At 31.5% G+C, this 18,948-nt stretch overlaps 1 protein-coding gene and 1 long non-coding RNA gene across 7 annotated transcripts; one reads left to right on the plus strand and one right to left on the minus strand.

Moving 5' to 3' along the window:
* Nucleotides 1–8,054: 8,054 nt before the first annotated feature.
* LOC123919453 lies at nt 8,055–10,828 on the plus strand. The gene is made up of 2 exons (XR_006813216.1): nt 8,055–8,548; nt 10,202–10,828. It is a non-coding gene; the product is annotated as an uncharacterized LOC123919453 (long non-coding RNA).
* A 460-nt stretch (nt 10,829–11,288) lies between these two features.
* On the minus strand, nt 11,289–18,168 carry LOC123919449 (phosphatidylinositol-glycan biosynthesis class X protein-like). Of its 6 annotated transcripts, none has more exons than XM_045971368.1 (7): nt 17,958–18,168; nt 17,648–17,791; nt 15,726–15,782; nt 15,096–15,207; nt 12,557–12,947; nt 12,276–12,433; nt 11,289–11,701 (listed from the first exon to the last, which is right to left on the minus strand). In XM_045971368.1, exons 4-7 carry the CDS (start codon nt 15,198–15,200, stop codon nt 11,408–11,410), a joined length of 948 nt encoding a protein of 315 aa, XP_045827324.1. In that variant the 5' UTR covers nt 15,201–15,207; nt 15,726–15,782; nt 17,648–17,791; nt 17,958–18,168; the 3' UTR covers nt 11,289–11,407. The 6 variants fall into 6 exon arrangements, 5 of the variants coding, with proteins under 5 accessions (XP_045827324.1, XP_045827327.1, XP_045827328.1 ...); XM_045971371.1 differs by having other exon boundaries at nt 15,726–15,783; nt 17,653–17,695; nt 17,958–18,153; XM_045971372.1 differs by having other exon boundaries at nt 17,648–17,695; nt 17,958–18,153.
* Nucleotides 18,169–18,948: the final 780 nt, after the last annotated feature.

The raw sequence follows: 18,948 nt of genomic DNA on the forward strand, positions 1-18,948 counted from the left end.
AACTTCATCTTCGATGGCTGGTTCTATTGAATCTCTCTAGTGGTTTTAATGATAACAAAGTATTAAAAGAAGGCTTAATTAGTCTATTGGTCCCTTAAAGACATTTTAGGTTTCACAATTGTCCCTTAAAGAAAAAAAGGCTCGGATTGATCCCTTAAAGAAAAAAAGGTCCGGATTGGTCCCTTAAAGACATATATGTTTGTCATATTGGTCCTTTCCGTTAAATTTTAACTCCAATTATAACAAAAAATTCCAATGGTTAAACTTTTAAAAATTAATAAGGTTTTTGGTGGACCACTTACACTTAATGACATTCACAATCCAGTCAACTAAAACTAACATTTTTTGTAAAAAATTGACGGAAATGACCAATTGAGAAACTGATGTGTCTTTAAGGGACCAATCCATACCTTTTTTTTTTAAGGGACCATTGTGAAACCTAAAATGTCTTTAAGGGACCAAAAGACTAATTAAGCCTTAAAAGAACAATTGGTGTTACTAATTTTTGATTAAAGTGTGCGAGATTGAAAGATAAAATTAATAACCACTTGAACGTATTTAAGAGAAGCTGAAAAACAAACTCTGAGAAGCAGACTCTAAAGACGTGCAGAGGTTGCAAGCTTCAAAAGCTGAAAAGCGTCAGAAGCAGTGAACATCAGACTCTGAGTCACTACAGTCCTAGAAGATCAGACTTTGGTCACTCAGAGGTTCACTTCATAGTTGACAAAAAGGAAAGAATAAAGTACAATGTCACTATCATAGCAGTTGTCCTTTTGTCATAAATGTGAAGACATTATCCTCTTCGTTAAAGCATTGAAGTGGTTATTACCCAGATTGCAACTGTTTTTGCAGAAAGCAAGATACAAGTTTCAACAAGCTTTTCAATGGTCATCTTCAACAGATATATTTCTACTGCCTATATATTAAGCAATCTTTTTGAAGAATATCATCAGGACTTACAGAATCTGAAGTGCTAAAACTTTGCCAAAATTAAAGCTGTCAAAAACACTTGGAAATTCTTACAAACTTTGTATCTTAGAATTTAAGTGTTAAGTCTTGTATTTGTTTTGTATTTTGTGAACACTCTGATGGTATATCAAGTGTTTAATCCCAAACTTTCTTAAATTTGTTTTAAGTTAGTTTAAAAAATCTCTTGCAAGTGTGTTTGAGCAAGGAAATCCTAAACAAGTGTGTTTGAGCAATTGTATTCTTTTGAGACTTATAGCGCACTCCCTTAAAAGTGCAATTACCAGATAGTATGACCGCAATTACCCAAATAGTGATATTGAATGAGTTCAAAACAACTTAATTGTTTTTTCTCATAAAAAATCCAAACTTATTTTATTTTCTCGTTATTACTATTCTCGTTAATATAATTTTTGTTGCTATTAAAATCGATATGAAATCCTCCCAATTTATTGTCTTTAATCCAATGTCGATTTTAAATGCATTGTTGAAATTGGAAATTTATGTGGAGACGAACTTATTATTATTATTATTATTATTATTATTATTATTATTATTATTATTATTATTATTATTATTATTATTATTATTATTACTTGAAATTAGTTTTGTACGGTTGCTAAAATATCCATCAAGCACAAAGGCGTAACATCAGGTGCGTTAAATAACAAAAACAAAAATAAATAAAAATAAAATTGAAACCTTATAAATATTTTATCATAATTAAGATATAGGGCTTGTTTGTTTCAGATTTTTTACAAAAAAAAATCTATTTTTTTTATCTTACTTGTGTTTGTTTAATATTTTTTCAAAAATCATTTTAGTAGAAAAAAAATCATTTTTTTCATCAAAATGAGAATATATTTTCAATAGTTTTTATCAAAATCCATTTTTTTTTATCATTCATCATTCCTCACCATCTTAAAAAAATAGATTTTAATGATTGTAAACAAACGACAAATAGGTTTAGATTTTTTTCAAAATCTCCACAAAAAAAATGATTTTCTTAAAAATGTTTTTTTTCAAAAAAAAATCATTCTTCTTAAATCTCAAACAAACATGTCCATTGTAACGACCCAAATTTATTATTCACTATGTAAGTGTTTAATTATTTGGTGACGTGGTTTTTAAGTAAGATAGTAACTTTAAGTTATTTATCGAGAGTTTTAGTTAACGCGCGAGTTAGTGAGAGTTATCGCGAGTTGGGCCAAGCTATTGGGCTTGAGGCCCAATGGGCCTTGGACTTAAGGTGGGGGGCGCTATATGAGGCCCTTAGAGAGAGAAAGAATTCATTTTTCTTGTTTTTGAGAGAAGTAGAGAGAAGGGAGAGCAAGAGGAGAGCTATAGGGCAAGAGCTTGGAGGAGGGATTCGAGGAGCAATCGTTGAGCTTTCGTCGGATTAAAGTAAGAGAGTAGATTTCATATTCGTGGGTGATACGAGGAAGGGGAGAATGTCGATTTCTCCTCACCCGAACTTCCTCCACCCCATTTTTGTTTTAGTTGTGAATGGATTTTCTTAATGGAAATCGATTCTAAGGTTCATAACATGTTTAACATGCTCTTATCATGATGTATGAACGAATCTAATGGATAAAAACGGGATTTATAGATGATTAAACTCAAGAACATTGTGTTCTTGAGTGTTTTGAGTAAAAGTGTTAAATCTCTACTTTTTCGTAGTAAAAATGGTAGATCGGTGAAATGGACCGTCCTTTTGTGTTTAGATATGTTTGTTGCACTTGAATACAAACTCATTTGGGGTTTATAACATGAAAAATGAGATTTTTGGGTGATTTGGTGTGGAAAACATAGGTTTTGAGCTTTCCTATCAGGAGACGCTCGCTAGGCCTTCGCTCAGCGAACGTGTGGCGAACAGCTCGCCACAGCTCGCTACGAGCAGGTGATCCACTGGTGTGGTTCGCTGAAGCTCGCTGAGCCTTCGCTCAGCGAACAGCACTGTGACAGCAACTTTTTGTTAATTGTTTTAAGTGCATTTGGGCACTTGTAACATGTGATTAGGGTATTCTAACATACAATTAGGTGTTTATAACCATGATTAATTGTATTGTGATGATAATTGTTGATTATATGTGTGGAATATAAATGTTGTAGATTGTGTTGATGATGTTTGTTTAAATATCAAAGAAGTATATTAAGGTGTTAATCAACTTAATAAAGAAGGATATTAGAGTATGTTATTCTAATAAAGAAGTATATCGAATTATGTTATTCAATAAAGACGTATATTAAGGTATAGTGTTATCTTAATAAAGACGAAATGTCGGATAGTGTTCCACATTATAAACGACGAGCAAAATGCTAATTGTGTGAGTGTTAATTCATGAATTACATACATGCATTCATGAATTGTTGATGTATATTGGATATTCCAATAAAGACGAATATCGGATTATATTTATCCGATAAAGATGAATATTTGAGGTGAGATACTCTAATAAAGACGATGGTACCACATGCATTAGATATGTCTAGGGGACATAGCATGAAGATTGTGGCATTAGATTGCATTAAGATATGTGTACATTATTTGATATTTGATATGTGACACATATGTTTGGAATTTGTGATAATTGTCTATGTGTGTTAGACTTGGTGTATATGTTGATTGTCCGATGATTTTAAATGTAATTGGCTTCAATATCTTGTGAATTATGATTGATATTTGGTTATAACCTTTCGTAGCTTATAATTGAATTAGATTAATGATGTATGCTTATAAATGAAGAATATGCATGATATATGAATATGCATGATTTGTGATGAAGTGTTTAAGTACCATTTACTCTCTTTTATGTGTTATGTGCTGGACCGTTGGGGGTCCAGATTCACAGGTTTTTGTGGTTATCGATGTCGAGTCGTCGGTGTAGCTCTGCTCTGATTGTGACACGGGAAAAGGTTGTATTTAGACTATAGAGTCTTTATAGCTTTCGATATTTATTTGTAAAACTATACATTTTGATAAAGAGGATTATCTTGTATAAACACTGTTTTTACTAATTAATTACATTAGTATTATTTTGATTTAAGAATGTAATACTCGAACCACAACTTTTATAATATCAAACATTACTTTCCGTTGCGTATTTTGAAATTTTTTTTACTAAAGGTAGAAATATATAAATAATGGGTTTGGGTGTTACATCCATATTTCAGACTTTTTGGTAGTGCAAGAGTTCATTCCTCCCTACATGGCGTTTGTATATTCTCTTGGTGATACTTATAGAATAAGTGGTTCCACACTAACAAGTCTACATTTTTTGTAAATGCACCTATAAATCATTGGATACAAGTTTTCAACTCGTGGACAATCAATATCAAATTTACATCGAAGTTGTGCTGCAATAATAAAAGAATAAAATAATAATGTTATTAAAACGAGATAAAAGATTGTGTATCAACTACAAAATAAAGAAAGAAATTTGAAAGCGGAAAAAATGTCTTACCATCAACCTTCTTTGCAACAATAAATAGAGAAAGAAATAAAATCATAGTATAAACAAACATGAGAGTTTTAACCATATTTTTTTTGTCTTTGCATGAAACAAATAGAATATGATTTTATCACTTTATAGTGTATAAGCTCATGCAATGATAAAAACAATCAAATATTTTTAACACTTGAAGATCAATGTTTTGTGTTTTGCCCTTTACCACACTTAGTAAATCACATAGTAAATGTCTCTTTAATAGATCAAGGTGTTGTTTATCTCCCTTTAGCGCAGTCAGTAAAGGGGTAACATAAAAAACTCAGTAATTATTAGAACACGTTATTTCTTTAAAGAACTTTTCAACCTTTCATGATAGAAAGGGGAAACAAAGTTTTAAAAATTGATGCAAGTTATTTGTAAAGAATAATGCATAATCACCATATAACTTAGTTATGCATATGTTGAACGTATAGGAATTTTTTGTTTTTTTTTTTGTATAAATATACTTTGATTGTAGGGAATGAGTATCAAATTTTTTTAGTTGCGTGATTTCTTCTACTTCTCATTCTCGTCAATTTTTTTATTCACATTGATATACAAAATATATTAGAATTTCTGCATCTACACTCTCATTGATAGTTTTGCAAATTATTAATTTTATTCATCCCCAAAATAATATGATACTGAATACTAACAAATAGTTTTCTAAATGATTCTTTTTTCTTTTTTTTTTATTTTATTTTTTAAAAAATATGTTATTATGATTTGCTGACATTTCAACTATGTTGCCATTCTAATAAGGCCAATTCTAACATACACAAGTGTCTTTTATGGTGCACAAATTCATGATATCATTATAACAAATATGAATTTTACAAAATTTACTGTTAAATTGATAGTTTATATCATATAGATCATCTATGTCAAATTTTAAAAAAATTGAAAATCATATGATATGTCATTGATACCCATAAAGATTAACGGTTTATGAGTGGTGATTCCACTTTATCAAGGTACACAATATTCATCCCAATTTCCATAGCATTTCACATCTTTCAAATACTGGTTTGAGCGTCAAAGTGCTAACATTCTTGCAGGTACATTTCCCCTTGGTGCCTGAGTTCAAAGCCACCGCATCATTCACCTGCCTTGTCATTGGAGCTATATTCGTTCTGCCCATCCAGAGCATTTTATGTTGGGTGATGATCGATGGTTAATTTGTCATGTGCGTCTCTAAGAGAAAGGCTTTTCCAGATCAAGGATTGTATTTTTGTCCAAGATGCAACAAACATGTGAATGTTACTCCAATGTTTTTTAATTTATTATCTATAACAATATATAAAAAGAATACTTGAGTTTGAGATGAATTTTTCATTATTCCATAATTGCACTTAACTTCCTCTATGACTTTTTTATCATTCCATAATTGTCATTAACTTCCTCTAACTACCTCTCTTTTCTTTTATTTTTTTTATGGTTTTTTCATCTATACTATATATATTTATAGGGTCATGCTAAACAGTGCCCCTGGGGCACTAGTTAAGCATACTAAAAAAGGAAACAAATGATAAAGTTAATGATGACAGAGAATAACTTTTCACATCATTAAAACATTGAATGCATAATTTACGAGATAAAACTTCTATATTTGTATCCTTAACTAGTGCCCCGGGGGCACTGTTTAGCATTTTCCATATTTATATTTATACCATATACCATATATAAAGAGAATACATGAGTTTTGGTGTGAATTTTTCATAATACTAACAAATCCCTTGATTTTTTTAGTAGCAACAAAAATGTTTTATTGACAAACTCACCATAATATAAGACACAATTTTTTTTTGTAGTAAAATTTTGTTATTAACAAACTCACCATAATATAAGACATTTTTTTTGAACATAAGTTAGATACAGGCAGGCGCAGAACGCGCTTGCCTGACCAGCTAGTTAATTATAAATGGTGTACAAGAGCAAGTTATTTTCTCCTTACTTATATCGATATTAAGTGAAGGTGTACCAATATATTTTTTTACTTTATAATGCAAATCTATCACTTTGTTAAAAAAATGTCAATCTGTCGCTATTATTTTGAATGGATTCCTATCTTTTGTTTAATTTTTTTATTACAACTACACAATATTATCAAAGTTTTAAGAATCAGACCGAGTGTCGAACCAATGTGACTTCCAAGTCATGGTTTAACTAGTTGGACTGGTTTTAACCGTTATTGAATCGGTTCATGAATTGTATACTAAATGAATATTTAGTGCTAATATTTACAAATAATTGATTTAAAGTCATAAAAAATAAATTAAAATACACAAAAGTATTATGATAAATACATTAAATTCACAACTAAGATCAATCTTCATGAGATAAAAGAAGGGCGAAATAGGGTTTTTTTTTTGGTAAAAAATTGTGGGGTGAAAAATGTTGGCCAAGTAAAATTGAAACCAGCTATGATCAAATTTTTCTCGATTTTGAAGACCTCTAATTTTTTAAAGTTGTTCAAACCAATTATCCATCCAATCGGTTGATCCCTCCGATCAATTTTTAAAGCATTGAATATTACTATTAATTTTATAGTTTTTTTTTTTTTTTGTACTTTTAGACCTGATAGCTATCCCAAAATGCTATCAAGACAATTATGAATAGAGCTAATATGAATATGTTTATGGGTTATAATTCTGTCAAGTATGCTTCTTTGACAAGTTGAATTTTCTTTAAGTAGAACTGTCAAAACAGGCTACTCGGCCCTAAACAGACCGGTGCAGACAGTCTTTGGGCTTTATTGGGACGGACTGAAAAAGCCATATTAAAATAAGGGCTCTAAAACACTACCCAGCTCTGTACGGGCTGCGGTCTTGACGGACCGCCCATATTACAAAAAAATTGACATTTTTTTTAAGAATAATGTAAAATAGCTTACCAAAATAAAATTTTAAATTGGTTTACAAGACTATGAAGGAAGAAGCACATGAGGTGGGTGATTAAAAGAAATTGTGAAAAATGCAAATGGATGTGAAACTATAGAATAAGATTTTGAATGTGAAATAAGATATTTTGAAGTTTGACGAAGAAATATAAAATAGATATAATTTAGTGTAGGGATTTAGGTGTTAACCAATGAAACTATTATATTAAGCTAAAATCAAATTAAACTAAAAATCTAATTCAACTTTCATTTAAACAAATTCTAAAAATTAAACTACTCCTTTCAATTGGAAAAAAATTTATTTTCATAAACAAAAAATCTCGCTAAAAAAAATACTAATATTCTACACATATTTGATATATTAATCCATCAATATCTATAATTTTTAGAAGGAAAATGTTTAAACTTACTAAAGTTACCATTAACGAAAGGCTAGAATACACGTTCTCCCTTTCCTGATCAATGAAACAAGGTAGTAGTCATACTTATCACAACCCTTATTAATGCAGAATGTTCAAGTTTGCCTTCAAAGCACTGTTGGTACTCTAAGGCCTTCCACGTGGCCTTCTCAACATTGAGAAATTCTCACAAACTCTCCGCAATTAAAGTTGGATTTCTAAGTTTTTCATAGGGAGTGTCCCACTTTGGACGTGGCCCCACTCCCTAAGTAGCCCCTATTTAGTTTTTTAATTTTCGTTTACAATAATTGCTTCTAAAGGTGGAGTATTAATGAGGAAGAAACAAATTCATTAAATTTTTTTAACTTTTGCACATAACTGTATTTGTTCAAATTTCTCTTAGACGCTCCTCCCCCATAAAAACAAAACTTGGAGGGTAAGTAGAAGGACAATTTGGTCTTATTAGAACAATTTTTCAACATTATATATCCCTTCTCTTCATTCATCTTCCTTCACCACTAAACAACCATCCCATGTCCAATCTTCATTTCCTTTTTATTTGTTTGCATTGATTTATTGAGCCTGAAAATGGTAAAATCATTTAATTAGATCCCCATCCACAATCAATCTTTTAGTGAACCATGAATATATGAACAAAGCATCAGGCAAAGAACAATTACTTGGTGTAATTTAATATGTTACTTTGTTTGAGATTTATGTTTAGTAACTATTTTTGTTTTGATTTTTTTATAGGTGAGCCTCACTTCTTTCAAGGATCTTACTTGTGTTTCACAAAGGTAAAGAAATGTTTCCTATCAAATTTAATTTGGTATTACATGAATATGTCATTAGTAAAAGAATTTGAAGTCATACCAAAAGAATTGTGGTGCAATCTATTAACAATTACTTTGCTGCAAATAGACAATGAAAACAAAGTTTATAGAAGTTTCTAATTAATTATTATTTGTTCCTTAGAGACATTGACATACACATCAAGAATGTTAACAATGAAGGTGTGAAAACACAAGAAGGGGGGTTGAATTGTGTTTTAGCCAAGTTAAAACTTTTTCAAAGTTCTTAACTCAACTACAACAGCAGCGGATAGATAACACAATATAACAAGATAAGGGAGAGAGAAATCACACAAGCAATTTATACTGGTTCCTCTCACAAAACGAGAGTAGTCCAGTCCCCTTGCACTTCCAAGGGATTTCACTATAATCACACAAGATTACAAATGCTCAAGCACACAAGCAAGAGACTTCACAACTATGCTCAAGCACACAAGCTTAAGACTTCTCACTTAAGCACACAAGCTTAAGACTTCTCAAAAAAACAGAGATAATAAAGTTGTTGAATGAATACAACTGCTCTTAAAAGAACCTTAATAAACAAATACAGTGATTACAAAGTATTTGGACTAAGAGTTAAAAACACTAGTTCAGAGATTCAGAGCTTGTATTCGCAAATCAGAATTTGTTCGAGCGCGTGTAATAATAGTTCAATTTTGCAACTTGATTCTTCTAGTATATATAGGACTGATAAAGAGTCGTTGCAAAGATGACCGTTGATGAAGATATCCTTTTGTCTTCAAACAACTTGTCTTGATGCAGTTTGGTCGTTTCCAAAACAGAGTAAGAGTTTCAGTAACTTTGACCATGTGCAGAGAAGACTTTCCTTATTCAGCTAATAAGCCTGATAACCCACGTTCTCCATTGTGGACAGACAAAATGTAAGTAGTTGTTTCTGATCAAGGTTGAGAGGTCCTTTTCTTCATAGGTAAGAGAGTTGACCTTCAAATTCGAATCTTCACACCATTCAAAATATACCTCAGAGTTGATTCACTTCAGACTATAGTAAGTTCTGATGTCTTCATCCTCTGATGTAAGTAACTTCTGAAGATTCTTATCTTCTGAGTTCTTGCGAACTTCTGAGGACTTGTCTTCAGAGCTTTCTTCAGAGCTTGTCTGAAGCTAAGTTCTGCACACTTAAAATAAATTTTTAGTCCTTCCAATTATATATTAATACTTTGTTATCATCAAAACCTTAATAGATTTAGGGGCAGACATTTTTAAATTAATTTTGTTCCAACAAACAAAGTGGAAACTAAGTTTATAGAAGTTTCTAATTAATTATTATTTGTTCCATAGATGCAAGTATTTGCTTCTACATTCATAAATAAATAGAACATCTTAAGATTAAAATTTCTGTATTAAAATAATTCATGTAAAGAAAAAATTTGAACTATCTTAACCTAAGATTAAATTTTATGCAAAGATTAAAATGGACTAGAACTATATTTCTTAGTATAGATAACTAATCTATCGATACTCATATGATATTTTATGAACATTAATAATATATAACTATTATTTTAGGACCTAAAATTTAACCTATTAATATACATCTGATATTTTATGGGTATAAATAATATATAAGTAATATTATAGGATCTCAAAATTTTGAGTTGAGGCCCTCAAAATTTTGAGGCCCGATGTCGTCGCACTTCCCGCACATGTGTGCAGGCCGACTCTGGCTATAGGTCAAAAGTCAATTATGATGACCATCGAAGTTCTGGAGACTAGTGTGCTTATGAGAAGAGTTAACAAAAGTTAAAGTTCTGAGGAAGACACTTCAAGAGAATCAGCAACTTCTACATCTGAAGAACAAGTTCTGAAGACTGGTTAAGTAGAAGACAAGTTCTGAAGCTGAAACAAAATCCTGAAGTGACAGTGAGAAGTACTGTATTTCTCTGAAGAGTCTGCTCATAAGACGGACACATTTGTCCTCTTGCTCAAGAATTTCAACATCCTTGACCTGCTCCAAGCATTTTGTCTCCGTTGCATTAAATGCACACAACAAGCATGCTCACAATCAACGATGTTCAAAGAGTTCATTTCCAAGAAAGCTACAACGGATCATTCATAGTACTGCAAATAATATGTTTATTAAGTAGATGGCTTGATCAAAAGAAGAAAGGTTTTCAACTTTCAAGTTAGCTTGCAACGGATCTTAGTAATTATATATAGTGAATAAATTCTAATGTGGCCTTAGTTAACAGGTGAACCACTATAAAATCTTTGTGTCATTCTTTCTCTATTCCTTTATACTTGTCTTTCATTCAAACTAAAGATAAAACAATTAAATAATTAAACTAATAATATTTTAAAGTCTTGAAAGTGATGTCATAAAAAGTCTTTTAGAACATGATATGCAAAACTTTTGTAAAAAATAGGGACTAAAATATAAAACTAAAAATTTAGAGGACCAAAGTTCAAAGAAAATTTTATGGGACTAAATATGAAAGTTGGTATAATTAGAAAGACTAAAAATATATTTAATCATATTATCAAACTATTATATTAAAGTCGTGTTAATATTTGCTCTTAGGACATTTATGATAATGTACATAAATATAAAATTTTGCATTTAATAATATAAAAAATTTAATGTTTAAAAAGTTGAAAGCACAAGTTTCAAACAAATGTTCTACATTTGCTTTCTTAACATGTGGTAGAAATTCAGGAAGAATTGTGGTTATGCGGTGAAAAATCCAAGCAAATTCTTTTTCTTGACTGATGAGAAAATATACTTAAATACAACAAATACTGAATGTGTAGAACCACTGAAGCAAAAGCTGCACTAATAAAACTCTTTTACGATTGTTTCAAATCTTTCCTCACTCTGCTATTAAAATAATGCAATGATGTTACCAAAATTACAAGAGCTGATAAGAAAGCTATAAGAAACGTAACGGTAGAGACAAGATCAGAATGTGCCTTTTTTCCGGATGGAATTCTCCAAACAAGACCAACATTATACAGATTGCCATCATCATTTTTCAATTTGAACAAGCAATTGCTGTTTTGCGCCTTTTCCTTTGTGCTGCAGCGCAATAACATATCCGGTGCACCAAATTCAACTATTGAGTAACCACTTTCATTCAGAGGCTGCAAAAGAAGAGTGAAAAAAAGGGAATGAGGCATACTGCAATGTACTTGGTAGATTTTTAAAAATTGATTTATATCAACATGACTTTTTAATAACGCTTAGACACTAAAATATTAAGCGGTGCAATTTGCAGATAATCATATCATGATCTCTAGATGAAGTAATTATCATAAGGTGATGAGTTGAATTGCCAACATAGTCGCTGAAATTATAAGTGTCTGCAATTTTGCCTATGAAAGTAACAAAATTTCAAAACAACTGCTAAAATGAAAAATATTCAATCATAGTAGTCTATTCGAGACAATTCTAGGCATTAACTTAACCGACCTAGAAGGACTAATGTTACCGGAGATTTTCAATTTCACGAGTTACTTGTAAATTTTGTTAATTTCATAGACCAAATCGACTAATTGTTGCAACTTTAGGGAATAAAATGGTGATTTATTCTTAGATGATAGTGCGTTCAAATTGTACATATCTACTACCTTTGCAGAACATTAGATTAAAAAAATGTAACGGGCAGGCTTAGCTAAAAATGGCTTTAAGAAAAAAATTGAAGTATAACAGCCTTACTTGATATCGTGCATGCAAAGGAAACTCTATGCTGAAATCAGTTGGCTGTAGCAATGTAGTTGGATCAACATCTAAGTGGATTTCAACAGCAGAACGATTTGACAAGAACGAAGGCAGCTCCAGATTTGTATCGCCAAACACAGCTATATCATTGAACACTGCAATAAAAATGTGTTATGGTTTGGAAGAAATACGGAGATGTTCTTTAATGTAAAAATCGGAAACTTCTTTTCCACTTCCTACTTTATTTTTAATCAGAAAAGCAGATTAATAGTACTTACCACCACGTTGAGCAAGATGTTGTAATTCAAATGGATCAGCAAAAACTCCAGAAGGCAATCTTTCAATAACTATGAATTCACATGAGTAGCTTAAAAGTTCAGACAAAGACTTCAACTGTTGGGTTTGTAATTTTATTAGTGTAGAGACACGGCGATGAGAACCTTCACCAACAAGATCACGTCTTAGAACTGACAATCTTAACACCGAATTATGGTTTTCTGGAAGCACTTCACACAGACTAGAAGTGACTTCTTGAGAAATGAAATTTTCAAAATCTGAATCATGTAAGCTTGTATATCTGTCATAATAAGACTGCATCAGATATTGCTTCGTAGGAGAAAAAGCTTTATCATTTCTACTAATAGAGCTTGGATTTGGGGAATCAACCACCTGAAATGAAAATGAAAGATATTATTCAACAAGTTTAAACAGGACAAAAAAAAGAAGGGGGGGGGGGGGGGGGGGGGGGACTTTATATGGAAGTACTTCTGTTATGAGAACGGTCAAATTAAACATGAAATTATTTATGCTACGATTAGGCAAGAATGCAATATTATCCAAAGGTATCAAAGAGCACTGGCATCCAAACGTTCATCCTTATTTTTTTATTTTTTATATAAAGGCTAGTGCAGTGCAAAGGTATCAAAGAGCACTGGCATCCAAACGTTCATCCTTATGTGGATTTGCACAGAACTAAGGATCTATATATAGGTATGGTCTATCGAACAATGCAAAATATAAAGCTGAAATTTTATTTTCTTGAGACGAAAAACAAACTGTAGGATGCAATGTCCCTCCAAAAGCAACGCAAACAATACAGCAAGGTTGTCAGACCTGTTAATATCTAAATTGATTATTTATGTCCTACTCCCAACTAGTTTATAGATGAGAATATCAAACTATGATACGCGCAATCAGTATATAATATAATGTATGGTGCTGCTAGCTAGCTGCAATCTTAGGTACATTTAATGTATTTGACAAGTTCAACACAACAGATTCAAGGACTAGCAAAAAAACAACCAATCACCAGTATACCCTTCAATCATATAAGAAAATATATAGCTTTACAAAATATAGCTTTACAAAATTGCAAGCAGGGGTGAATAAAATATAAAACTGATTTGTCCCCGTGAGCTTAGCTCAGTTGGCAGGGACATCACATATATTATGCAGGAGCCGGGGTTCGAACCCCGGACACTCCACTTATTCACCTTTAAGGTGGAATTTCTAGCCACTAGGCTACTAGACCAAAAAAAGAATATAAAACTGAAAGATCTCTTTTGGTTATGCGTATTAGAATGTAGTATAGAGTTTAGTAATAGCCAAACAAGGCCTTAATAGTAACTGCATCTGTAACTAACTGTGCAGACTGAGCACAATTGAGTAGGGATAGATATACTTTCCCCCGAGTTCATTATGTAATCAAGATCCATTTCATCAAACAGAATAACAGTTTCACTCTCTCTATGATACCTTCACTTTCTATTAATGTGAGTGTAAAAAAGAAGAATGAAGGGGGGCATTGGGGAGTGTTATGAGCTGGGAACAATAAGCCAAGAAAAATAATCAGTTAAATGAAGGGAGTCATGCGAACATGGTCTAGTACAGTGGCAAAAAAGAGAACATGTGTAAGAAACCAGCTAACTAGAACAATGGGAATGCAGAAAATGAATATTCAAGACTCACATAATAAAGTATGCACACACCATCAATGATTTACAAATGGAATTGTAACATACATTGCATATACCAATAATTTACAAAAAATATGCACACCATCAATAAGAGTAACCAAGCCTTTTCTTTGTCTTGTATAACGCATCATTCTTAGTGCGACATTAGGTTTATTTTTTGGTTGGCTTAAAAAGTATGCACAACAATGTTTGTTTGTTTAGTGTTTGGGAATGGTCACTACTGCGATACTTCTTATACCCTTCCCTTGATGATATTTCCCCTACCACAGTCCACAACCATGAATCACATGTTTAGTGTCCTTTCCATCTTTGCAAACACTAAAATTTGTGTGACTTACTATGGGGAAAATTGATGAGCAACATGAATGGTACATTAGTTGTGGTGCTAGACCTATGCTCATTTTGAAAGAAGTCATTTCAACAAGAATAACAAAAGTTCATCACGCAGAGAAGTGTTGTAGTTTGACATTCGAAGGGTTCTACAGATTCATTATTCCTTTTGTTGAAACACATGTCAATTGATAGGATACATTACAAACATTAACAGTAACGACATTAACAGCAACGACAGAAATGAATGTTTCAAAATAAGGATTCTAAGTAACAAGGAACTTGCACATTATGCTTCAGGAAATGAGATCCATGTGCTGTTATTTTAGCAGTTTCAGGACACTTACCGAAACCCAAAATGTTAAGAAGTAATTCTATCTTTTGTTTTCTACTTTTTTTGAGTATAATTGTAGCATTGTTCAGATAAACTTTCTTTGTAAATATAATTGAAAACCTAGGTATCAAACACAGCACATATGATCAATCATCCACAAACAAATATTTTACTAACCTGACTTGATGCTGAATCACCGATCGAACAATTTCCAGTTGACCATATAAATGAACTCCTGACTAACAAATAGATGCAGAGTTGAATAAATCGCCTAGTTATCATTTAGAATCTGTAAAAACAGATTAACAGCAACAAAAGATCAAACATACATGAAATATCTCAATGATTAAATCAAACCCTATTTTTGTCACACATCTTAGATGGTAACATAGCAAGAGCGAAAACATATATATAATATTTTGACCTATAGCCAGAGCCGGCCTGCACACATGTGCGGGAAGTGCAACGGCATCGGGCCTCAAAATTTTGAGGGCCTCAACTCAAAATTTTGAGATCCTATAATATTACTTATATATTATTTATACCCATAAAATATCAGATGTATATTAATAGGTTAAATTTTAGGTCCTAAAATAATAGTTATATATTATTAATGTTCATAAAATATCATATGAGTATCGATAGATTAGTTATCTATACTCAGAAATATAGTTCTAGTCCATTTTAATCTTTGCATAAAATTTAATCTTAGGTTAAGATGTATTAAAATATGACCTTAACTAAAAAAAGAATTCAAATGTATGCCAAATTTTTTTTTTTTCCAGGATTGGAGTAAAAGATGTTTACCTGCAAAGGAAGGAAGGAGCAATAGGATTTAAGAAGAGCATTCACTACCAATGGAGCCTACACCACCAACAAAGGAAAGTGAGTTTATTGAGCAAATATATATTCGCACAAAAATTAAACTCTTTACCCCTCACTCACTTGACATCCTAATAGAAGATAGAACATGAGTTTAAACAAAAGATAACAATACAAAAATTTTCAATTTATGCTACAGGTTGATTTTCAGATTCAAACAATGAAAGTGAAAGACACAAGAGAAGCAATTTAAAGAGTTTGTATATTTGGTTTCGGAGACAAGGAAATGAACCACAAAATAAGCTAATAAAGAGGTTATATATATATATATATATATATATATATATATATATATATATATATATATATATATATATATATATATATATATATATATATATATATATATATATATATATATATATATATATATATATATATATATATTTATATAATAGATTAACATGTCATCCAAGTGTGATTTGTTTTGTATTGACTAATTCTGATAAACTAACAAAGTGAATTTTTATTGATACAAGGTGAAAGCTTCCACCATTACCAGCTGTAGCAGTACAGACTAGAGGTCTGCATGTTTCATTGGAGTTTAAGAAATTATATGACTCAGGTTATTCACTAGAAAGGGGAATGTTTGTATTGATACACTTACAATACCGAAAACACAATAATAACTACTATAATAAAAACACATTACAACACATTCAAAAACCTGAAACCAAAAACACGATACTATTATTCTTTTTGGACAACTATTTGCCAAAATAAACTATAAGAAAACACCATCAAATCAGTCCAATAGAATACAAACAATAATAGCTGCCCCAACTTACCAATGGATTATGTTGATCAATATCGAATCTATTGATAGTAGTAGTATATTATCTTATCAAAGGAATCTAGATTCGGTCAAATTTAATTAGTACTTATGTTAAAACAGTTATTGTTGCAGAAATGAGAGAAAAAAAAACATCAGATCAGCTCTGAGGAATCATGATGCCCTCTCACAAACGTGCTTTTTCAACTGTCCTAGCATAATGTCATGCATATTTTCAATTCTAATAAGCTATTGCACCCTTAAAGGATTTGCTGGTTTGGTATATATTTAATGACAAGCACGAATCACACATGCAGAGACTGCTGTAAGATCAGTGGAATAAATTTCTTAAGAAACTCAAGAGCTACATAACTTGAAATCTGCTTTTAAACACAATTTCTATCCATTTTTTTTTTTGAAAGGCTAAATATATATTGATTAGATCCCACAAGCACAAGTAGTACTTTTGGGATTAGAAAGAAACAAGGAGGCAGCAGCCCAGTGCGATACAAAACCAGCAAAGTAACATAAAGGCCCTACACAAACAAAACAAACCTTCCTAGGAAGCAGCAAAATAATAGCTAAAACAATTTACACCAGAAAAACTAACACAGGAGACTAATAACTCAAAACAACGAAGAGGAAAAGACAAGGCAGAAGCCAGAAGCCTAAACACCAACCCCCAGCACATCAAAATCTCACTGTCACCGATGATTTTAAGTATTTAAATTCGACATCAACGTCTTTAAGCTTATAAAAAATTTGTAGACACAAACTTTATTTTATTAAGAAACTCTATGACTTATCTAAATTGTGCTAAAATTCAAAACCAATGCTGCTTCTATCTCCAAGAAAAACAAACACAAATAAAACAAGTAATGAGGAGTGGGGATTACCATAATAATCATTGATTCAAAGATTAAAAATAAGACACAAGCAGAAACTAAAAACCATAATAATCAATCTAATAATTCATTAATTCAAAGATCAAAATAAGACACAAACAGAAACACACGAAATTCTTCTTCAAAAAAAAGAAACACATGAAATCGATACATAGAGATAGGTGTTATACCAGATAGATGCTTGAAAGGATGACTTTGGCAGCATAACCAGTCAAGTACTTGATAGTAGGAACAACAGCACGGATTATGGTATCATCAGTGATGTTCGAGTTATCATCCAAAGGAACGTTTAGATCAACGAAAAAGCTTTTTCCCTTCAAATCAGAAATGATTTCACCCAAAAATAAAGAATAAGCAGCCTAATTAGATGGAATAATATCACTTAAGGGAAAGATCTAAGAGCTGAAACAATAAAACAATACAAAAAAGACATGCAGAACATTCGACATAAATAAAAGGGAAAAAAGGTTAGATCCTTACATGTATTTTCAGAGGAGAAGGAAAGTATGAAATTGATTTTGTTGCAATAGAAAGATAGCTATGGTAGAGGAGATCAAGAAAACGAGGCCGATCTTGATGTTGATTGCGGCGAAAAAGCGGCGGCGGTTGTAGGTGAGAAGAACGGCGTGCCTTTCAGTTTTTTGATGGTTTCTCTCCCAACCCCGCTCAATTCTTTTCTACCCTGAATTTTCGTTTTTGTCCTTAGGGTACTGCGGTTTATATGAACCGAAATAATATGACATGCTAATAAATTTCGGTAATCACTTACCGAAATCTAGGACATTTAGGTTCGCAGATACCGAAACAATTATTTCGGTAAACTGCTACCGAAAATGGCCTAATTCCAGCGACCAACGTACCAAAATCTATGACATTTCGGTTCGCAGGTACCGAACAAGCTGACGTTCGTTTTCTGTGTACCGAAAACGCTAATGTTCGGTTCGCAGTTACTAAAATGGTCTAATATTTGGCTTCGGTGAATATAAACCAAAGTTTTTTGACAAAAATGTTTCAAAAAATTGGATTTTTGGGGGGTATAAAAGAAATGAGGGGGGTCGGGAGATAAATGATCCAGTTTTTTAGGGTTTGAGAATGAAGGAAATGAGTGTTGGTATGCTTGCTGGGTTAATGATAGAGTTTGGGCTTGGCCCATATGTTTGTTTTGTGCAATGTTGTCCTCCTAAAAGAGAAGTGCTAATAGCAGTATATTTAAAGTTGTATTTTTATTGAATTAGTTTATTTTTAAGTTTATAAAAATAGTTTATGCAAATAAATAAAATTTTATGTTAATTTATAAGTTTTCACAAACAAAAATTGTATTATTTTTGTAAGCTGTTATACAATAAATTATCTTGAAAAATTTATAATAATACATAAAAACTTTTTTATTTACATAAATTGTTTTGCATAAGCTCAAAAATAAGTCAATCTAAACGGACTCTTAATAAAATAATTTGAAACCTTGAGCTTA

Source organism: Trifolium pratense, linkage group LG4 (genome assembly GCF_020283565.1).
Source record: "Trifolium pratense cultivar HEN17-A07 linkage group LG4, ARS_RC_1.1, whole genome shotgun sequence".
In the NCBI taxonomy this organism is placed as follows: Eukaryota; Viridiplantae; Streptophyta; class Magnoliopsida; order Fabales; family Fabaceae; genus Trifolium; species Trifolium pratense.